The sequence below is a fragment of the Eubalaena glacialis genome, chromosome 17 (genome assembly GCF_028564815.1).
Source record: "Eubalaena glacialis isolate mEubGla1 chromosome 17, mEubGla1.1.hap2.+ XY, whole genome shotgun sequence".
NCBI classification, from domain to species: domain Eukaryota; kingdom Metazoa; phylum Chordata; class Mammalia; order Artiodactyla; family Balaenidae; genus Eubalaena; species Eubalaena glacialis.
Genome location: NC_083732.1, coordinates 68,208,850 through 68,225,059, shown reverse-complemented (window position 1 = coordinate 68,225,059; position 16,210 = coordinate 68,208,850). Strand labels below are relative to the sequence as shown.

The window sequence follows — 16,210 nt, the reverse complement described above, 5'->3', positions numbered from 1 at the left end:
CCTATATTCCATCCCTTAGTGAACCTCTATTTATTTAACCCATCTGCTATTGTTGACTATTAATGTTGTTTCTAATTATTTCTTTTTTAGAGATAGAGATATCTTTATCCAAGAAATGCCCTCCTACATGTATCTTAGACTATGTCTTTATTTCTTTAGATGGAGTCCTTGAAATGAGATTTCTCAACCCAAGAGTCCAGGCATGACTAAGACTCATGATAGGTATTGCCAAATTACTCTTCAAAGAGGTTGAATCAATCTAGATTCTCACAGGCCATCTGGGGGACACCCTCTCTTACTGTATCCTTGTCAGCCTTCAGAATCATAATTAAAACACACACATACACAGCTTTGTTAATTTGCCAGATGAAAGATGGTATCTCATTAATTACATTTCTTTTGAGTATGGTTTATTGCATAGCTCTGGTCTCTTGCCTATTAAGTTAGCAGTACTCAATTATCTTATAATAACAGTTGGATGTGTTGTATTCATCAGCATAGGATCTTAAGTCAAGCTGTTTTCATCTCTGTGCCTGGAAAGCTGTCTTCCCCTTCGATTTGAGCCATGCAGTTCTTCAGGGACACAGTTTTTTGGGGTTTTTTTTTTTCTTAATAGATCTTTATTGGAGTATAATTGCTTCACAATACTGTGTTAGTTTCTGTTATACAACAAAGTGAATCAGCCATATGCATACATATGTCCCCATATCCCCTCCCTCTTGAGCCTCCCTCCCACCCTCCCTATCCCACCCCTCTAGGTCATCGCAAAGCACCGAGCTGATCTCCCTGTGCTATGCGGCTGCTTCCCACTAGCTATCTATTTTACATTTGGTAGTGTATATAAGTCCATGCCACTCTCTCACTTCGTCCCAGCTTACCCTTCCCCCTCCCTGTGTCCTCAAGTCCATTCTCTACATCTGTGTCTTTATTCCTGTCCTGCCCCTAGGTTCTTCATAACCTTTTTTTTTTTTTTAGATTCCATATATATGTGTTAGCATACGGTATTTGTTTTTCTCTTTCTCACTTACTTTACTCTGTATGACAGACTCTAGGTCCATCCACCTCACTACAAATAACTCAATTTCGTTTCTTTTTATGGCTGAGTAATATTCCATTGTATACATGTGCCACATCTTCTTTAGCCATTCATCTGTTGACGGACACTTAGGTTGCGTCCATGTCCTGGCTATTGTAAATAGTGCTGCAGTGAACATTGTGGTACATGTCTCTCTCTTTTTTTTTTTTTAATTTTTTAATTTAATTTTATTAATTTTTTTATACAGCAGGTTCTTATTAGTTAACCACTGTATACATATTAGTGTATATATGTCAATCCCACTCTCCCAATTCATCCCACCACCCCCCCTCCACTGCTTTCCCCCTTGGTGTCCATACGTTTGTTCTCTACATCTGTGTCTCTATTTCTGCCCTGCAAACCGGTTCATCTGTACCACTTTTCTAGGTTCCACATATATGCGTTAATATACGATATTTGTTTTTCTCTTTCTGACTTACTTCACTCTGTATGACGGTCTCTAGATCCATCCACGTCTCTACAAATGACCCAATTTTGTTCCTTTTTATGGCTGAGTAATATTCCATTGTATATATGTACCACATCTTCTTTATCCATTCGTCTGTCGATGGACATTTAAGTTGCTTCCATGACCTGGCTATTGTGAATAGGGCTGCAATGAACATTGGGGTGCATGTGTCTTTTTGAATTATGGTTTTCTCTGGGTATATGCCCAGTAGTGGGATTACTGGGTCATATGGTAATTCTATTTTTAGTTTTTTGAGAAACCTCCATACTGTTCTCCATAGTGGCGGCATCAATTTACATTCCCACCAACACTGCAGGAGGATTCCCTTTTCTCCACACCCTCTCCAGCATTTGTTGTTTGTAGATTTTCTGATGATGCCCATTCTAACTGGTGTGAGGTGATACCTCATTGTAGTTTTGATTTGCATTTCTCTAATTATTAGTGATGTTGAGCAGTTTTTCATGTGCTTCTTGGCCATCTGCATGTCTTCTTTGGAGAAATGTCTACTTAGGTCTTCTGCCCATTTATGATTGGGTTGTTTGTTTTTTTAATATTGAGCTGCATGAGCTGCTTATATATTTTAGAGATTAATCCTTTGTCTGTTGATTCGTTTGCAAATATTTTCTCCCATTCTGAGGGTTGTCTTTTTGTCTTGTTTGTAGTTTCCTTTGCTTTGCAAAAGCTTTTAAGTTTCATTAGGTCCCATTTGTTTATTTTTGTTTTTATTTCCATTACTCTAGGAGGTGGATCAGAAAAGATCTTGCTGTGATTTATGTCAAAGAGTGTTCTTCCTATATTTTCCTCTAAGAGTTTTATAGTGTCCGGTCTTACATTAGGTCTCTAATCCATTTTGAGTTTATTTTTGTGTATGGTGTTAGGGAGTGTTCTAATTTCATTCTTTTACATGTAGCTGTCCAGTTTTCCCAGCAGCACTTATTGAAGAGGCTGTCTTTTTTCCATTGTATATCCTTGCCTCCTTTGTCATAGATTAGTTGACCATAGGTGTGTGGGTTTATCTCTGGGCTTTCTATCCTGTTCCATTGATCTATATTTCTGTTTTTGTTCCAGTACCATATTGTCTTGATTACTGTAGCTTTGTATTATAGTCTGAACTCAGGGAGTCTGATTCCTCCAGCTCCGTTTTTTTTCCTCAACACTGCTTTGGCTATGCGGGGTCTTTTGTGTCTCCATACAAATTTTAAGATTTTTTGTTCTAGTTCTGTAAAAAATGCCATTGATAGTTTGATAGAGATTGCATTGAATCTGTAGATTGCTTTGGGTAGTATCATCATTTTCACAATATTGATTCTTCCAATCCAAGAACATGGTATATCTCTCCATCTGTTTGTATCATCTTTAATTTCTTTCATCAGTGTCTTATAGTTTTCTGCTTACAGGTCTTTTGTCTCCCTAGGTAGGTTTATTCCTAGGTATTTTATTCTTTTTGTTGCAATGGTAAATGGGACTGTGTCCTTAATTTCTCTTTCAGATTTTTCATCATTAGTGTATAGGAATGCAAGAGATTTCTATGTATTAATTTTGTATCCTGCAACTTTACCAAATTCATTGATTAGCTCTAGTATTTTTCTGGTGGCATCTTTAGGATTCTCTATGTATAGTGTCATGTCATCTGCAAACAGTGACAGTTTTACTTCTTCTTTTCTAATTTGTATTCCTTTTATTTCTTTTTCTTCTCTAATTGCCATGGCTAGGACTTCCAAAACTATGTTGAATAATAGCGGCGAGAGTGGTCATCCTTGTCTTGTTCCTGATCTTAGCGGAAATGTTTTCAGTTTTTCACCATTGGGTATGATGCTTGCTGTGGGTTTGTCATATATGGCCTTTATTATGTTGAGGTAGGTTCCCTATATGCCCGTTTTCTGGAGAGTTTTTATCATAAATGGGTGGTGAATTTTGTCAGAAGCTTTCTCTGCATCTATTGCGATGATCATATGGTTTTTATACCTTAATTTGTTAATGTGGTGTATCACATTGATTGATTTGCATATATTGAAGAATCCTTGGGATAAATCCCACTTGATCATGGTGTATGATCCTTTTAATGTGTTGTTGGATTCTGTTTGCTGGTATTTTGTTCAGGATTTTTGCATCTATGTTAATCAGTGATATTATTCTGTGATTTTCTTTTTTTGTGATATCTTTTTCTGGTTTTGGTATCAGGGTGATGGTGGCTTCGTAGAATGAATTTGGGAGTGTTTCTCCCTCTGCAATTTTTTGGAAGAGTTTGAGAAGGATCGGTGTTAGCTCTTCTCTAAATGTTTGATAGAATTTGCCTGTGAAGCCATCTGGTCCTGGACTTCTGTTTGTTGGAAGATTTTAAATTACGGTTTCAATTTCATTACTTGTGATAATTCTGTTTATATTTTCTGATTCTTCCTGGTTCCGTCTTGGAAAATTGTACATTTCCAAGAATTTGTCCATTTCTTCGTGGTTGTCCATTTTATTGGCATATAGTTGTTTGTAGTCTCTTATAATCCTTTGTATTTCTTTGGTGTCAGTTGTGATTTCTCCTTTTTCATTTCTAACTTTATTGATTTGCATCCTCTCTCTTTTTTTCTTGATGAGTCTGGCTAAGGGTTTATCAATTTTGTTTATCTTCTCAAAGAACCAGCTTTTAGTTTTATTGATCTTTGCTGTTGTTTTCTTCGTTTCTATTTCATTTATTTCTGCTCTGATCTTTATGATTTCTTTCTTTCTACTGACTTTGGGTTTTCTTTGTTCTTCTTTCTCTAGTTGTTTTAAGTGTAGGATTAGATTGTTTATTTGAGATTTTTCTTGTTTCTTGAGGTGAGATTGAATTGCTATAAACTTCCCTCTTAGAACTGCTTTTGCTGCGTGCCATAGGTTTGGGTCGTCGTGTTTTCATTTTCATTTGTTTCTAGGTATTTTTTAATTTCTTCTTTGATTTCTTCAGTGATCTCTTGATTATTTAGTAGTGCACTGTTTAGCCTCCATGTATTTGTGTTTTTTACAGTTTTTTTCCTGTAATTGATTTCCAGTCTCATAGTGTTGTGGTCAGAGAAGATGCTTGATATGATTTCAATTTTCTTAAATTTTCCGAGGCTTGATGTGTGACGCAAGATGTGATGTATCCTGGAGAATGTTCCGTGTGCATTTGAGAAAAAAGTGTATTCTGCCACTTTTGGGTGGAAATTCTGTAAATATCAGTTAAATCTATCTGTTCTATTGTGTCATTTAAAGTATGTGTTTCTGCATTTATTTTCTGTTTGGATGATCTGTCCATTGGTGTAAGTGGGGTGTTAAAGTCCCCTACTATTATTGTGTTACTGTTGATTTCTCCTTTCATGGTTGTTAGCATTTGCCTTATGTATTGAGGTGCTCCTATGTTGGGTGCATAAACACTTATAATTGTTATATCTTCTCTTGGATTGATCCCTTGATCACTATGTAGTGTCCCTCCTTATCTCTTGTAACAGTCTTTATTTTAAAGTCTCTTTTATCTGATACGAGAATTGCTACTCCAGCTTTCTTTTGATTTCCATTTGCATGGAATATCTTTTTCCATCCCTTCACTTTCAGTCTGTATGTGTCCCTAGGTCTGAAGTGGGTCTCTTGTAGACAGCATATATATGGGTCTTGTTTTTGTATCCATTCAGTCAGTCTTTGTCTTTTGGTTAGGGCATTTAATCTTTTTACATTCAAGGTTATTATTGATATGTATGTTCCTATTACCATTTTCTTAATTGTTTTGGGTTTGTTTTTGTGGGTCTTCTTCTTCTCTTGTGTTTCCCACCTAGAGAAGTGTCTTTAGCATTTGTTGCAAAGCTGGTTTAGTGGTGCTGAATTCTCTTAGCTTTTGCTTGTCTGAAAAGCTGTTGAGTTCTCTGTCGAATCTGAATGAGATCCTTGCTGGGTAGAGTAATCTTGGTTGTAGTTTTTTCTCTTTCATCACTTTAAGTGTATCCTGCCACTCCCTTCTGGCCTGCCGAGTTTCTGCTGAAAAATCAGCTGATAACCTTATGGGGATTCCTTTGTATGTTATTTTTTGTTTTTCCCTTGCTGCTTTTAATATTTTTTCTTTAAATTTAATTTTTGTGAGTTTGATTAATATGTGTCTTGGTGTGTTTTTCCTAGGGTTATCCTGTATGGGACTCTCTGTGCTTCCTGGACTTGGGTGACTATTTCCTTTCCCATGTTAGGGAAGTTTTCGACTATAATCTCTTCAAATATTTTCTCAGACCCTTTCTTTTTCTCTTCTTCTTCTGGGGCCCCTATAATTTGAATGTTGGTGCTTTTAGCATTGTCCCAGATGTCTCTGAGATTGTCTTCAATTCTTTTCATTCTTTTTTCTTTATTCTGCTCCTTGGCAGTTATTTCCACCATTTTATCTTCCAGCTCACTTATTTGTTCTGCCTCAGTTATTCTGTTATTGGTTCCTTCTAGTGTATTTTTCATTTCAGTTATGGTGTTGGTCATCTCTGTTTGTTTGTTCTTTAGTTCTTCTATATCTTTGTTAAACATTTCTTGTATTTTCTCAATCCATGCCTCCATTCTATTTCCGAGATCCTTATCATCTTTACTATCATTACTTTGGAGTCTTTTTCAGGTAGATTGCCTATTTCCTCTTCATTTATTTGGTCTTGTAGGTTTTTACCTTGCTCCTTCATCTGTGACATATTTTTTTGCCTTCTCTCTCTCATTGTCTTTTTTTTCTTTTTTTTGAGTGGGATTGTGTTCCTGTCTTATTGGTTGTTTGGCCTGTGGATTCCAACACTGGAGTTTGTAGGCTATTGGGTAGAGCTGGGTCTTGGTGCTGAGATGAGGACCTCTGTGAGACCTCAGTCCAATGAATATTCCCTGGGGTCTGAAGTTCTCTGTTAGTCCAGTGGTTCGGACTCAGAGCTCCCACCGCAGGAGCTTCGGCCCAATCCCCTGCTTGTGAACCAAGATCCCACAAGCCATGTGGGGTGGCAAAAAAAAAGAGAGAACATAATAAAGTAAAAAATAAAATTAGACTAGGAAACTAACAGATATGTTAGAAAGAATATGAAAATAAAAATATAGGTGAATCAACAACTGGAAGGTACAGCAATACTACAATAGTGAAAAAGAGGAGGAGGGGAAAAAAAAGTCGGGGGAGGCCTTGGCTGTGGAGGGTGGGGCCTAAGCAAGGACGAGGTTTGGGCGGTGGGCAGGGCCAATGCTCAGGACCCACAGGGCTGGAAAAGGCCCTGGGGCCTGTGGGGAGTTGGGCTTAGGCTGAAGGAACAAAAGGGGCCCAGCTGTGCCCCCCACCCTGGTCTCAGAGGACAGGGGACCTCACCTGGGAGCCCAGCAGGCTTCCTGGGCTTGAGTGGATGGGGCAAACTCCCTCCTCTCCTCTCCTGCTCCTTAGGTCCCAGAGGGCCCCTCCCGCCTGCCTCTCCTGATCTCCCCTGGCCTCCCTCCTATGCCCCCAGGACCAATGTGGCTGGGGGGAGGGGGGACCTTGGAGGGCAGGGCACCGGCCTGGGAGCTCAGCAGGTTCTCCAGGCCTGAGTGGGCGGCGCAAACGCCCTCCTATGCCCCCAAGGACCCATGCGGCCTGGAGCACAGTTGTTTTTAGAACACTATAACCATATACTTCATTCAAATTTATTGCAACTGACAAAATCTCCTCATATAGTTCCAAAATTGGATTTTAACAATTTGACCTCTCAACTGAATTGCATGAGAGATACTATCCAGTTTCCCTTTTTAATTCAGAGCTTAGATTACCCCAGGATCCAGTGTAAACAGAAAAGCAGAGAAAAATAGCAGAAAATGCCATCCACATACCCAGATAAACAGCCAATATGTTCATAAGAACGATTTAACTGTCACAAATCAAAAATTCCTACTTGAGATAATATGTCCTTCAGTTCCTGCTGGAGTGCCTATGGTCAGGGTAATGCAGCATTACCCTTGGACAACATACATTTGAAGATCCCTTGCTTTGGGGATGCTCTACCTGGAGACTCTTTCTTCCTTACGTGCTGTATTCTGAGTCACGGGAAGGGAATTACTTGCTCTTTGGTGATTATGAGCCTTAGAGTTGTAGGTAGTGCTTAGATACGGTTGGAAACAAGACACCTCATCTTTCTTTCCAACACCAGGGTCAGGTTGTTAGTACATTCAACTGTGCTGCACTCTCTCTTACTTGGGATTTGCCTAGTATTTCTAGTCTGCTTGAAACTTCCTAATTCTGCATGTTGGAATTAAGGAGCTCTTTAATAAGAGCTAGGCTCTTTGGAGCTCATTTTTTGGTGCAAATTGAGAAGTAATGATAGGGATAATGATCAAATACTGCAAAGACAGTGTTCTTGGATTCCATTATTTGTCAGAATACTGCACAGCAGTAACCTGGCACTAAGGATGGAACCTGAGGAGCTCAGACAAAATCAGGCTGAGCAAGAGAAAACGGCATCCAATGGTAATGACATATGAAAACAGCTCACAGTAGCTTGGAAACACAATTTTAAGTGACGTTTTACGAAGGGTTCTCTGTTTCTCTCTTCACTTATCTAACCATATGCACATTCAGACCATAGTATTATTGATGCCGTTGTATAATGAAAGTTTAAAATCAGTGAGAGAATAGAAATAGGAGATTTTGCTTTGGTTTGGAATGAGGTAGCATATGGTGGCGCTGCGTGTATTAGGCAACATTGTATTGGTCAAAAGACAGAGTCAAGGCCACCTAGAATGACTGGAACCTATAATCAATTGTCCATTATTTTAAAAATAGATGGCACATAAAAATGAAAAATAAGGAGCCTGTCATTCTTCCCTTTGAATTCATGTTAATAAGAAATATCATCCTTATTGAGGGTGCCATTTGGGGCTGTAAGGAAAAAAATTTCGTGTAAATTTTGTGTGCCTGTGTTTGCACGTATGTATATGTTGATTTTCTTTATAGTGTCCAACCTTTCAATATGATGTCTTCGTTCACAGCGTTCGAGAGTGAGTACTAAGGGCCCTGAAAGGCTCCTGGGAGCTGTCCAGTGTAGCAATAGGGAGAATTGGACATTAGGAGAGGGACAAAATGACCTTTCTATTTGGTGAAATGAGATCCATACTCTGTCAAACTTTTGGTAAGGCAAGTTGATATCAACCTTTCAGAAAGACATTTGGTAATACATATGAACAGCCTTTAAAGTGTTCATACCCTTTGACAAAATCCTAAAGCATCGGTCCTAAATGTGGAAAGTTTTAACTCATAAATATGTTCATTGCTTTGCATGGAAATAATTGCACTATTGTTGGACATTTAGGATAAGTAAACCATTAATGCTATTAATAATATGAAAAGATCTATAATATATAATATCTGTGATAGTATAGCTGTGTAAAAATAGAAATGGAAAAATCCATGCCTAGAAAATGAACACAGGAATGAGATTTTTTTAAAAAAATCAAGTCTTAAGTATGAAGATTTAGGCAACCTTTCCTAACAGATTCTGAAACATTGTTATAATTAATGTGATATTTTACTGCTTATTACGTATGAGGATAGTAAGTCATAAAGGTGGCAAATTGCTTGACCCGGGTTAAATTCAACATTTGCTATTGCTCTTATACCTTTGCTGATATCGCCCTGTTTGAAGAGAATATAAAATGCTTTTTGATACTTCAGAGGAATACTATAACTTATCATATCCTTGACTTCAAAAAGATGACAATGTTGTGATACTGAATCAAAAAGAGTCAATGACATTGAGAATCACACCACCCAGAGACCCAAAGTGAATAGGGACCCAATTTGTGATATCTCTGAGTTCCATGTCACTTGTGTGTAGGTCGGATTTATGACACCGTCCATTGTCAATGTTTTCTGTGTCTTGATATCCAAACTTATTTAAGCAACCACATGCTAGAAGGGACATACATTTGGAAAGCAAAAAAAGGGAGGATCTAAATGAAAACCTATAAAGGAAAATAAGTAGACAGTAGAATTGGAAGGTACAAATAATTAAAAACTGGAATAATTGGTGTACAAAGTGAAATTGCTAGCCATGTAAAAACCCTTCACAACCATGACAATTTTCTTACAATTAATGCCTAGACAATAGCATTTTAACACATCTCTGTTAAACCACGAAGAGCAAACATTAACGCTTGAGCAAGGTTCCTAAAATCTTCCCCAAATTAGAAACCTCTGCCAATCCATATAAAATGAGCAGTTTTGATCTGGGGAAAAGAGAAAATGCAGAAATCATTGAACTAAGATCTTTGAGTTCTTCTAAATTTCCTCCTTGCTTCCTTCTCTCTCATTAAGAAATATAAACACAATAAGGTTTGCAAAGATAAATGCAGCTGACTTTATTACTTGTCTAGTCACCGTGTGGGATGAGATGAGGGTGGTAATAACCTTAGCAAATAATACAACTCCATTTAAAATGGTCTGTACTTAAAATCACATTGCATTAAATGGGGACCTGGAAAATGATGATTTAGGTCTTAAATCTCTAAAGATATATGCCAGGCTTTTGTTTTTTAAGTACAAAAAAATTGCTGAAAACATGAAATTCTGTATCAAGTTAATTATTTGCCAAATCGTATCTTAATGAGTGGATGGTATAATTACAAGAGTTTGAAAGTCCACTGTAAAGTGGACTAATCACATTCATCTGACAAATGATTCGGGATGGGAGAATGTTTGACTCGAAATGTAGAATTTAATGATCTGCGAGGTCTTCAAGTCCAAAGAAACTAATGAACTAGCTTGGCTATCATTACTCTCCATATGCCATGGTTCTTGTTCTGTTATGTAGGATGTTTTGAGCAATTGTTAAGTCACTACTTTTTGAGATGAAAGGTAGAAAAAACTTCAGCTAACTAGTACCCCAAAGTCCTACACTTGAATTTGAAAGGACAATGAGATATGTCAAGCAAATAAATCTGCCTCCTGAATTAAAGGAACAGATCAAAACCTCAGCTGCTTCAGGAATGTGCCGTGCCTTCCATATGCTCCCAGCTCAGTCTCCATATGGACATCTCTGTGCCCTGAGAACAGATCTTCCTGATGTGGATCTGGAAGCACTGCTAGATCTCAGCCATCAGGGAAACTCTTCTACACACTCTGCTTTGACATGAGTGTGGACTTATTATTATAGAAAGACAAGATAGAATTTATGGTAAACTGCAGTTTAATTAGGAAATTGGATTAGCCATTATTCATCTCTTTCTCTTTCTCTCTCTCTCTCTCACTCTTTTCCATTGCTCTGTCACTTTGTGTCGGAGAATCAGTGAAGAATCGGGTTGTTTCAGTGAAGAATCAAGTTGGGGGTGGGGGAGGAGACTCACCACTTTGAGTGCCATCAGCCCTCAAATTTGGATTGACTGTGTTCCTCATCTGATACCGTCAGTCTCCTCTCACCATGTGCCATGTTTTCATTTTCTAGATTATTCAGGACAGAATATTCAAGCACATATCCCGTAACAGTTTAATATGGAACAAACATCCTGGAGGATTGTTCGTCCTACCACAGTATTCATCTTATCTGGGAGATTTCCCTTACTACTATGCTAATTTAGGTAAGTGAGTGCCTTCCAGGGAGCTATTCCGGTTTACCAGCCAGGTGTCATCCAGAACTAAAGTCTCTTGATTTTTCGATTCCACCGCGGTGTCTTTGTAACATCCTGTGTTGGAGACTGCTTTCTAGAGCCCTGTCCTAAACGGTGTATCAAGGTCAAGAATTATAAATCCAGCAGAGCATTGCAAAGTGAAAAACTCCTTTCTTACCTGAGCCGCTGTACTTTACATTTAGCAGAGTCATTTCTTTTTGAGAAATAGGCTTCCCAAATTACAGATCATTTTGAACATGACAATGGGTTCACTATAATTTTAAGTCTCATCTTATATAAAATGGAGCTAGGAGAGCTCTCCCTACTTTTTTTTTTCCTCCACAATCCCAACTTCTCTGTCTCAGACCAAGGAAAAACCGAACTAATAAAGGGAAAGGACAAAGATTTAAGAATATATGATAGGGGAGAAACTTATTCACTTCATTCAACATTTATTATGCCCCTCTTCTGTGCCATGTTAATGCAATGCTAGGTGGTAGAAATAAAAAGTCAAAGGAGATACAAGCTCTGTTCTCAAGCAGCTTTTAGTCTAGTCATAATGGGGAAAAGGGAACCGGCGGAGGGACGAAGCTTTACAAAAGGCTGTTACTGCCATAGACGTATACGTATTTGGAGCCCCGTTCCCTCTAGTGTTAGTAACATCTTGGACACGTCTCCTCATTCATAGTTCCAAATTTGAGAAACCCTGGGATAATAAAGCATCTTTCAAGTCGATATGGCAAAAAGACTCCAGATTTTTGTGTGGAGTTAGCAGAGTTAGCACATTAGAAGTGTGTAATTGATGCTTCTTAAACTGTTAGAGGAAAATCTTAAAGCACTGACTTGTCCTCACTGCTAGAAAAGGGAACCCCCTCCATCATATTTATTCTTCTTACTTGGCAAAGCCTTGAATGTGTATCTAGATAGTGGGAAAGCTAGCTTCTTTCTAACATGCAATTAAAGTACTAGTCGGATGGTATAATTTGCCCTGCAAAACGTCCGTATAATCCTTTGAGATACATATCGTCTGATTCTTACCTTTATCCAGTCACTACCAAAGCTTAACTTGAATGTCCCTGCACTGTCTTGTTCATATTTAAACTACTAAAATGTGAAATTAGTGGCTCTAAACTAATGAAGTTTTAGGAGGCTTTTTAACCTGTCTCCAATTTCTTAGTGGGTTCTCATGGAAAAACTCATTTTGGGGGAGAAGCCATCTCACTGCTCTCTCTTTGGTGGCAGTTGTTATTTTGTACATTTTTAGTACCTTTCCACCTCGGGCCTCAGAGCACACAGTTGGCAGAGGTCTGGACCACATACTTTTCCTCTCAGCTGTGTCACTGGTACACAAAGAAGAGATTCTTGGGAGTAGAGCGGCTTCTACTCTAAAATAGTGATGATGGTGATTATGATAGCGGTAAGCTCATGCTGAGTACTTACTGTTTGCAGGTCCTGTTCTAAGTGCTCTGTATGCATTAACTCATTTAATTTAATTCTCATAACAACTCCATAACTTTGATACTGTTGCTATCAGCCCCATTTCACAGCTGTGGAAACACAGAGGGTTAGGTAATTTTTCCAAGATCCCACCACCACTCAGTGGTGGAACTGAGCTTCAGACATAGACACTTATGCTCTGGATGTTGTTCTTTTAACCTTTACCACTTGCTAGTTATTATCTGAAATAGTATCAATCAGGCAAAAACCCCTTAACTACATAACTAAGAGTAAGACAGATGCAAATATCCTGGAAGAGAGAGCACATTTACAAAAATCCATCCTAAGACGTAAGTGACTAGAGTTAGACCCTTTCTTGGGTAGAGAGTGGTGAGTAGTGGTGTGTGTGCGTAATTAGACTTTGGGTGCCTAAAATGCAGAAGGGAGATCAAAGATGCATCCCCAAGGGAGGAAGGAAACGACTATCAAAGGAAGAATCTGGAAATGGGCATTGAACTGTAAATTATCCAGGTCCTTAGACTCAGGCAGCAGTTAACTAGCAGCTTTTCACCTTGTTTTTGTTCTGTCAGGACACAAGAGGCAGAGGAAAAATACACTAGAAGGGAACATCATCAGCTCCAGGGTGAGGCAGTGGAGCAGAGAGGACTAATTTTCTAAGTCTTGTTTTTCAGTGCTTCATTAGGCCTCTCTGCCCTTTCTGTTTCAGGTTTAAAGCCCCCCTCCAAATTCACTGCAGTCATCCACGCGGTGACCCCCCTGGTCTCTCAGTCCCAACCAGTGTTGAAACTCCTCGTGGCTGCAGCCAGATCCCAGTACTGTGCTCAGGTGAGTGGAGGTGTTGGCCGCGGTGCCTGCCCCCTCCTGCTCAGTGGACCAGAGACCCCCAACCCTCCCTGTTCCTTCCCAGCTACACGCCGTGCTCCCGGGGACTCCTCTCACGTCGTGCCCTGTTACTCCCCTTTCCTTTGTCACGCCTCATTACGCCCTTTTCATCAGCTTGGAGGTTCTTGGAAGTGAAATCTGGTACAGGTAAGGGGTGGGTTACAAAGAGATCTTTGCCCTGGGATAAAGTTAAATATTGGGTTGGCCCAAAAGTTCATTCGGGTTCTTCTAACATCTTTCGGAAAAACCTGAGCGAACTTTTTGGCCAACCCGATATATACCAATACACTCTTTAAAGAATACATAGGCACGTTATTTCATTTTTACGTGTCAGAGTGATAAAGGAACATCAGAAAGGCCACTGAGAGGACCCAGAAAACTAAGTTTCCACAGCAGAAACCAATTCGTTGGTGTCAGGAGGCGTCAACTTTTCTTTCATGGCCACCGTGACTAATTATAAAATTGGGAAAGGAAGATGATACCTATGGTAATAATGTTTTCCAAATTGGTATCACTCTCGTACTCTTAACGGTGGTTTTTCTGAATTATAAATTACAGAAGAAGGTTTACACACGACAAAAGAATGGAATCACGTGGAAGTATGCATTTTGGAGCTATATGTCATTTTTATTGGAAATAACAGGATCACAGGAAATCAGCAACCATCCTGGAGAATCCAAAACATGAGCTCACGCCAGTCCTATCTTGAATTCTCTTCTTTCTCCCATGTTGCCTGGTGTAGTGTGAATGCATAGCAGACGTTCAGTGTGCATTTTTATTCAATTTGATCAGGGTTGTTATCTTACTCGTCATCATAAGACATCAGAATTTAGGAAAACACTTTGTTAAAAACCAGCAACCCTGAAATGACTTCTTTCCTCCCCAGCTTTCTCCTACCCCCTTGACACAGTTTTTCTTAGGTTACTCTTTTTGTCCCCTCTCTTTGGTTGTTAGAGTCATCGGGTTCTGAGGGTTGTGTAGGAGTGGACTCACTTTTATTTTTTTAATTTTTATTGGAGGATAGTTGATTTACGATGTTGTGTTAGTTTCAGGTGTACAGAGTGGAGTGGACTCACTTTAAATTCAGTTTTGAGGTCTGCCATCCTGCCTTGCTTATATCCCCATCTCCTCTCTGTCTGTAAGAAGAAACTTTGGGTTGGAGGCCTATGTAAATCTAGCCTTACCAAGCCATCTCATGACCCCCTGTCCCTTTCAGATCATAGTTCTATGGAATTGTGACAAGCCTCTCCCAGCCAAACACCGCTGGCCTGCCACTGCCGTGCCTGTCATCGTGATTGAAGGAGAAAGCAAGGTAGGACCAGAGGGGACTTCACTGTGGAATCAGTGTGGAATCTTCGTGTCTTCAGTGGGGCACCATGCGTGTTGGTCTTAGCCATCTTCCCCCTGCTTCTGGGGGTGCTGGCCTGGACTGTTTTTCCAAAACCATACCTGTCTCTGAATGTCCTCTGCTTTGACAGCCATAGGCTTTTTAAAAAAAATTTTTTGAAGTATAGTTGATTTACAATGTTGTTTTAATTACTACTGTACAGCAACATGACTCAACTATACATAAATATATTCTTTTTCATATTCTTTTCCATTATGGTTCATCACAGGATATTGAATATAGTTCCCTGTGCTATACAGTAGGACCTTGTTGTTTATCCATCCTATAAATAATAGTTTGCATTTGCTAATCCCAAACTCCCATTCCTTCCCTCCTCTACCCCCCTCCCTCTTGGCAACTACAAGTCTGTTCTCTATGTCTGTGAGTCTATTTCTGTTTTGTAGGTAAGTTCATTTGTGTCATTTTTTTTTTAACTTTTTTAAAAAAAAATTTATTTATTTATTTTTGGTTGTGTTGGGTCTTCGTTGCTACGCACGGGCTTTCTCTAGTTGCGGCGAGCAGGGTCCACTCTTCGTTGCGGTGCGCGGGCTTCTCATTGTGGTGGCTTCTCTCTTGTTGTGGAGCACGGACTCTAGAGCGCAGGCTTCAGTAGTTGTGGCACATGGGCTCACTAGTTGTGGCTCGTGGGCTCTAGAGCTCAGGCTCAGTAGTTGTGGCGCACGGGCTTATTTGCTCCGTGGCATGTGGGATCTTCCGGGACCAGGGATCGAACCTGTATCCCCTGCATTGGCAGGTGGATTCTTAACCACTGCGCCACCAGGGAAGTCCCTGTGTCATATTTTAGATCCCACTTGTAAGTGTTATCATATGGTATTTGTTTTCCTCTTTCTGACTGACTTCATTTAGTATGATAATCTCTAGGTCCATCCATATTGCTGCAAATGGCATTATTTCATTCTTTTTAATGGCTGAGTAGTATTCCATTGTGTGGAATGGAATGTATCATTCCATTTTTATCCATTTTTATCCATCTTTATCCATTCATCTGTTGATGGACATTTAGGTTTTTTCCATGTCTTGGCTATTGTGAATAGTGCTGCTATGAATATAGAGATGCATGTATCTTTTTGAATTATAGTTTTATCTGGATATATGCCCAGGAGTGGGATTGCTGGATCATATGGCAGCTATATTTTTAGTTTTTTAAGGAAAACATACTGTTTTCCATAATGACAGCCATAGGCTTTGGAATTGGGTCCTAATACTAACTCTTCAGGAGATGTGTGACCCTGACTATACCTTCCTTCTCTGAACCTCAGTTTCCTCATCTACAAAATGGAAATAATAACACATACCACATGGGGTACTATGAGGAGTAAATAAATTCAGGGCCTGGCAATGGTATCTTTCT

At 39.3% G+C, this 16,210-nt stretch overlaps 1 protein-coding gene across 1 annotated transcript in view; it reads left to right on the top strand.

The window, feature by feature from the left end:
• Positions 1-16,210, top strand: part of EXT1 (exostosin glycosyltransferase 1) — a 291,690-nt gene that overhangs the window by 258,235 nt on the left and 17,245 nt on the right. The window contains exons 5-7 of the mRNA XM_061171410.1: positions 10,949-11,081; positions 13,276-13,394; positions 14,668-14,763. Of these exons, the coding sequence (XP_061027393.1) occupies positions 10,949-11,081; positions 13,276-13,394; positions 14,668-14,763 (348 nt within the window). The remainder of the gene's footprint in view (positions 1-10,948; positions 11,082-13,275; positions 13,395-14,667; positions 14,764-16,210) is intronic.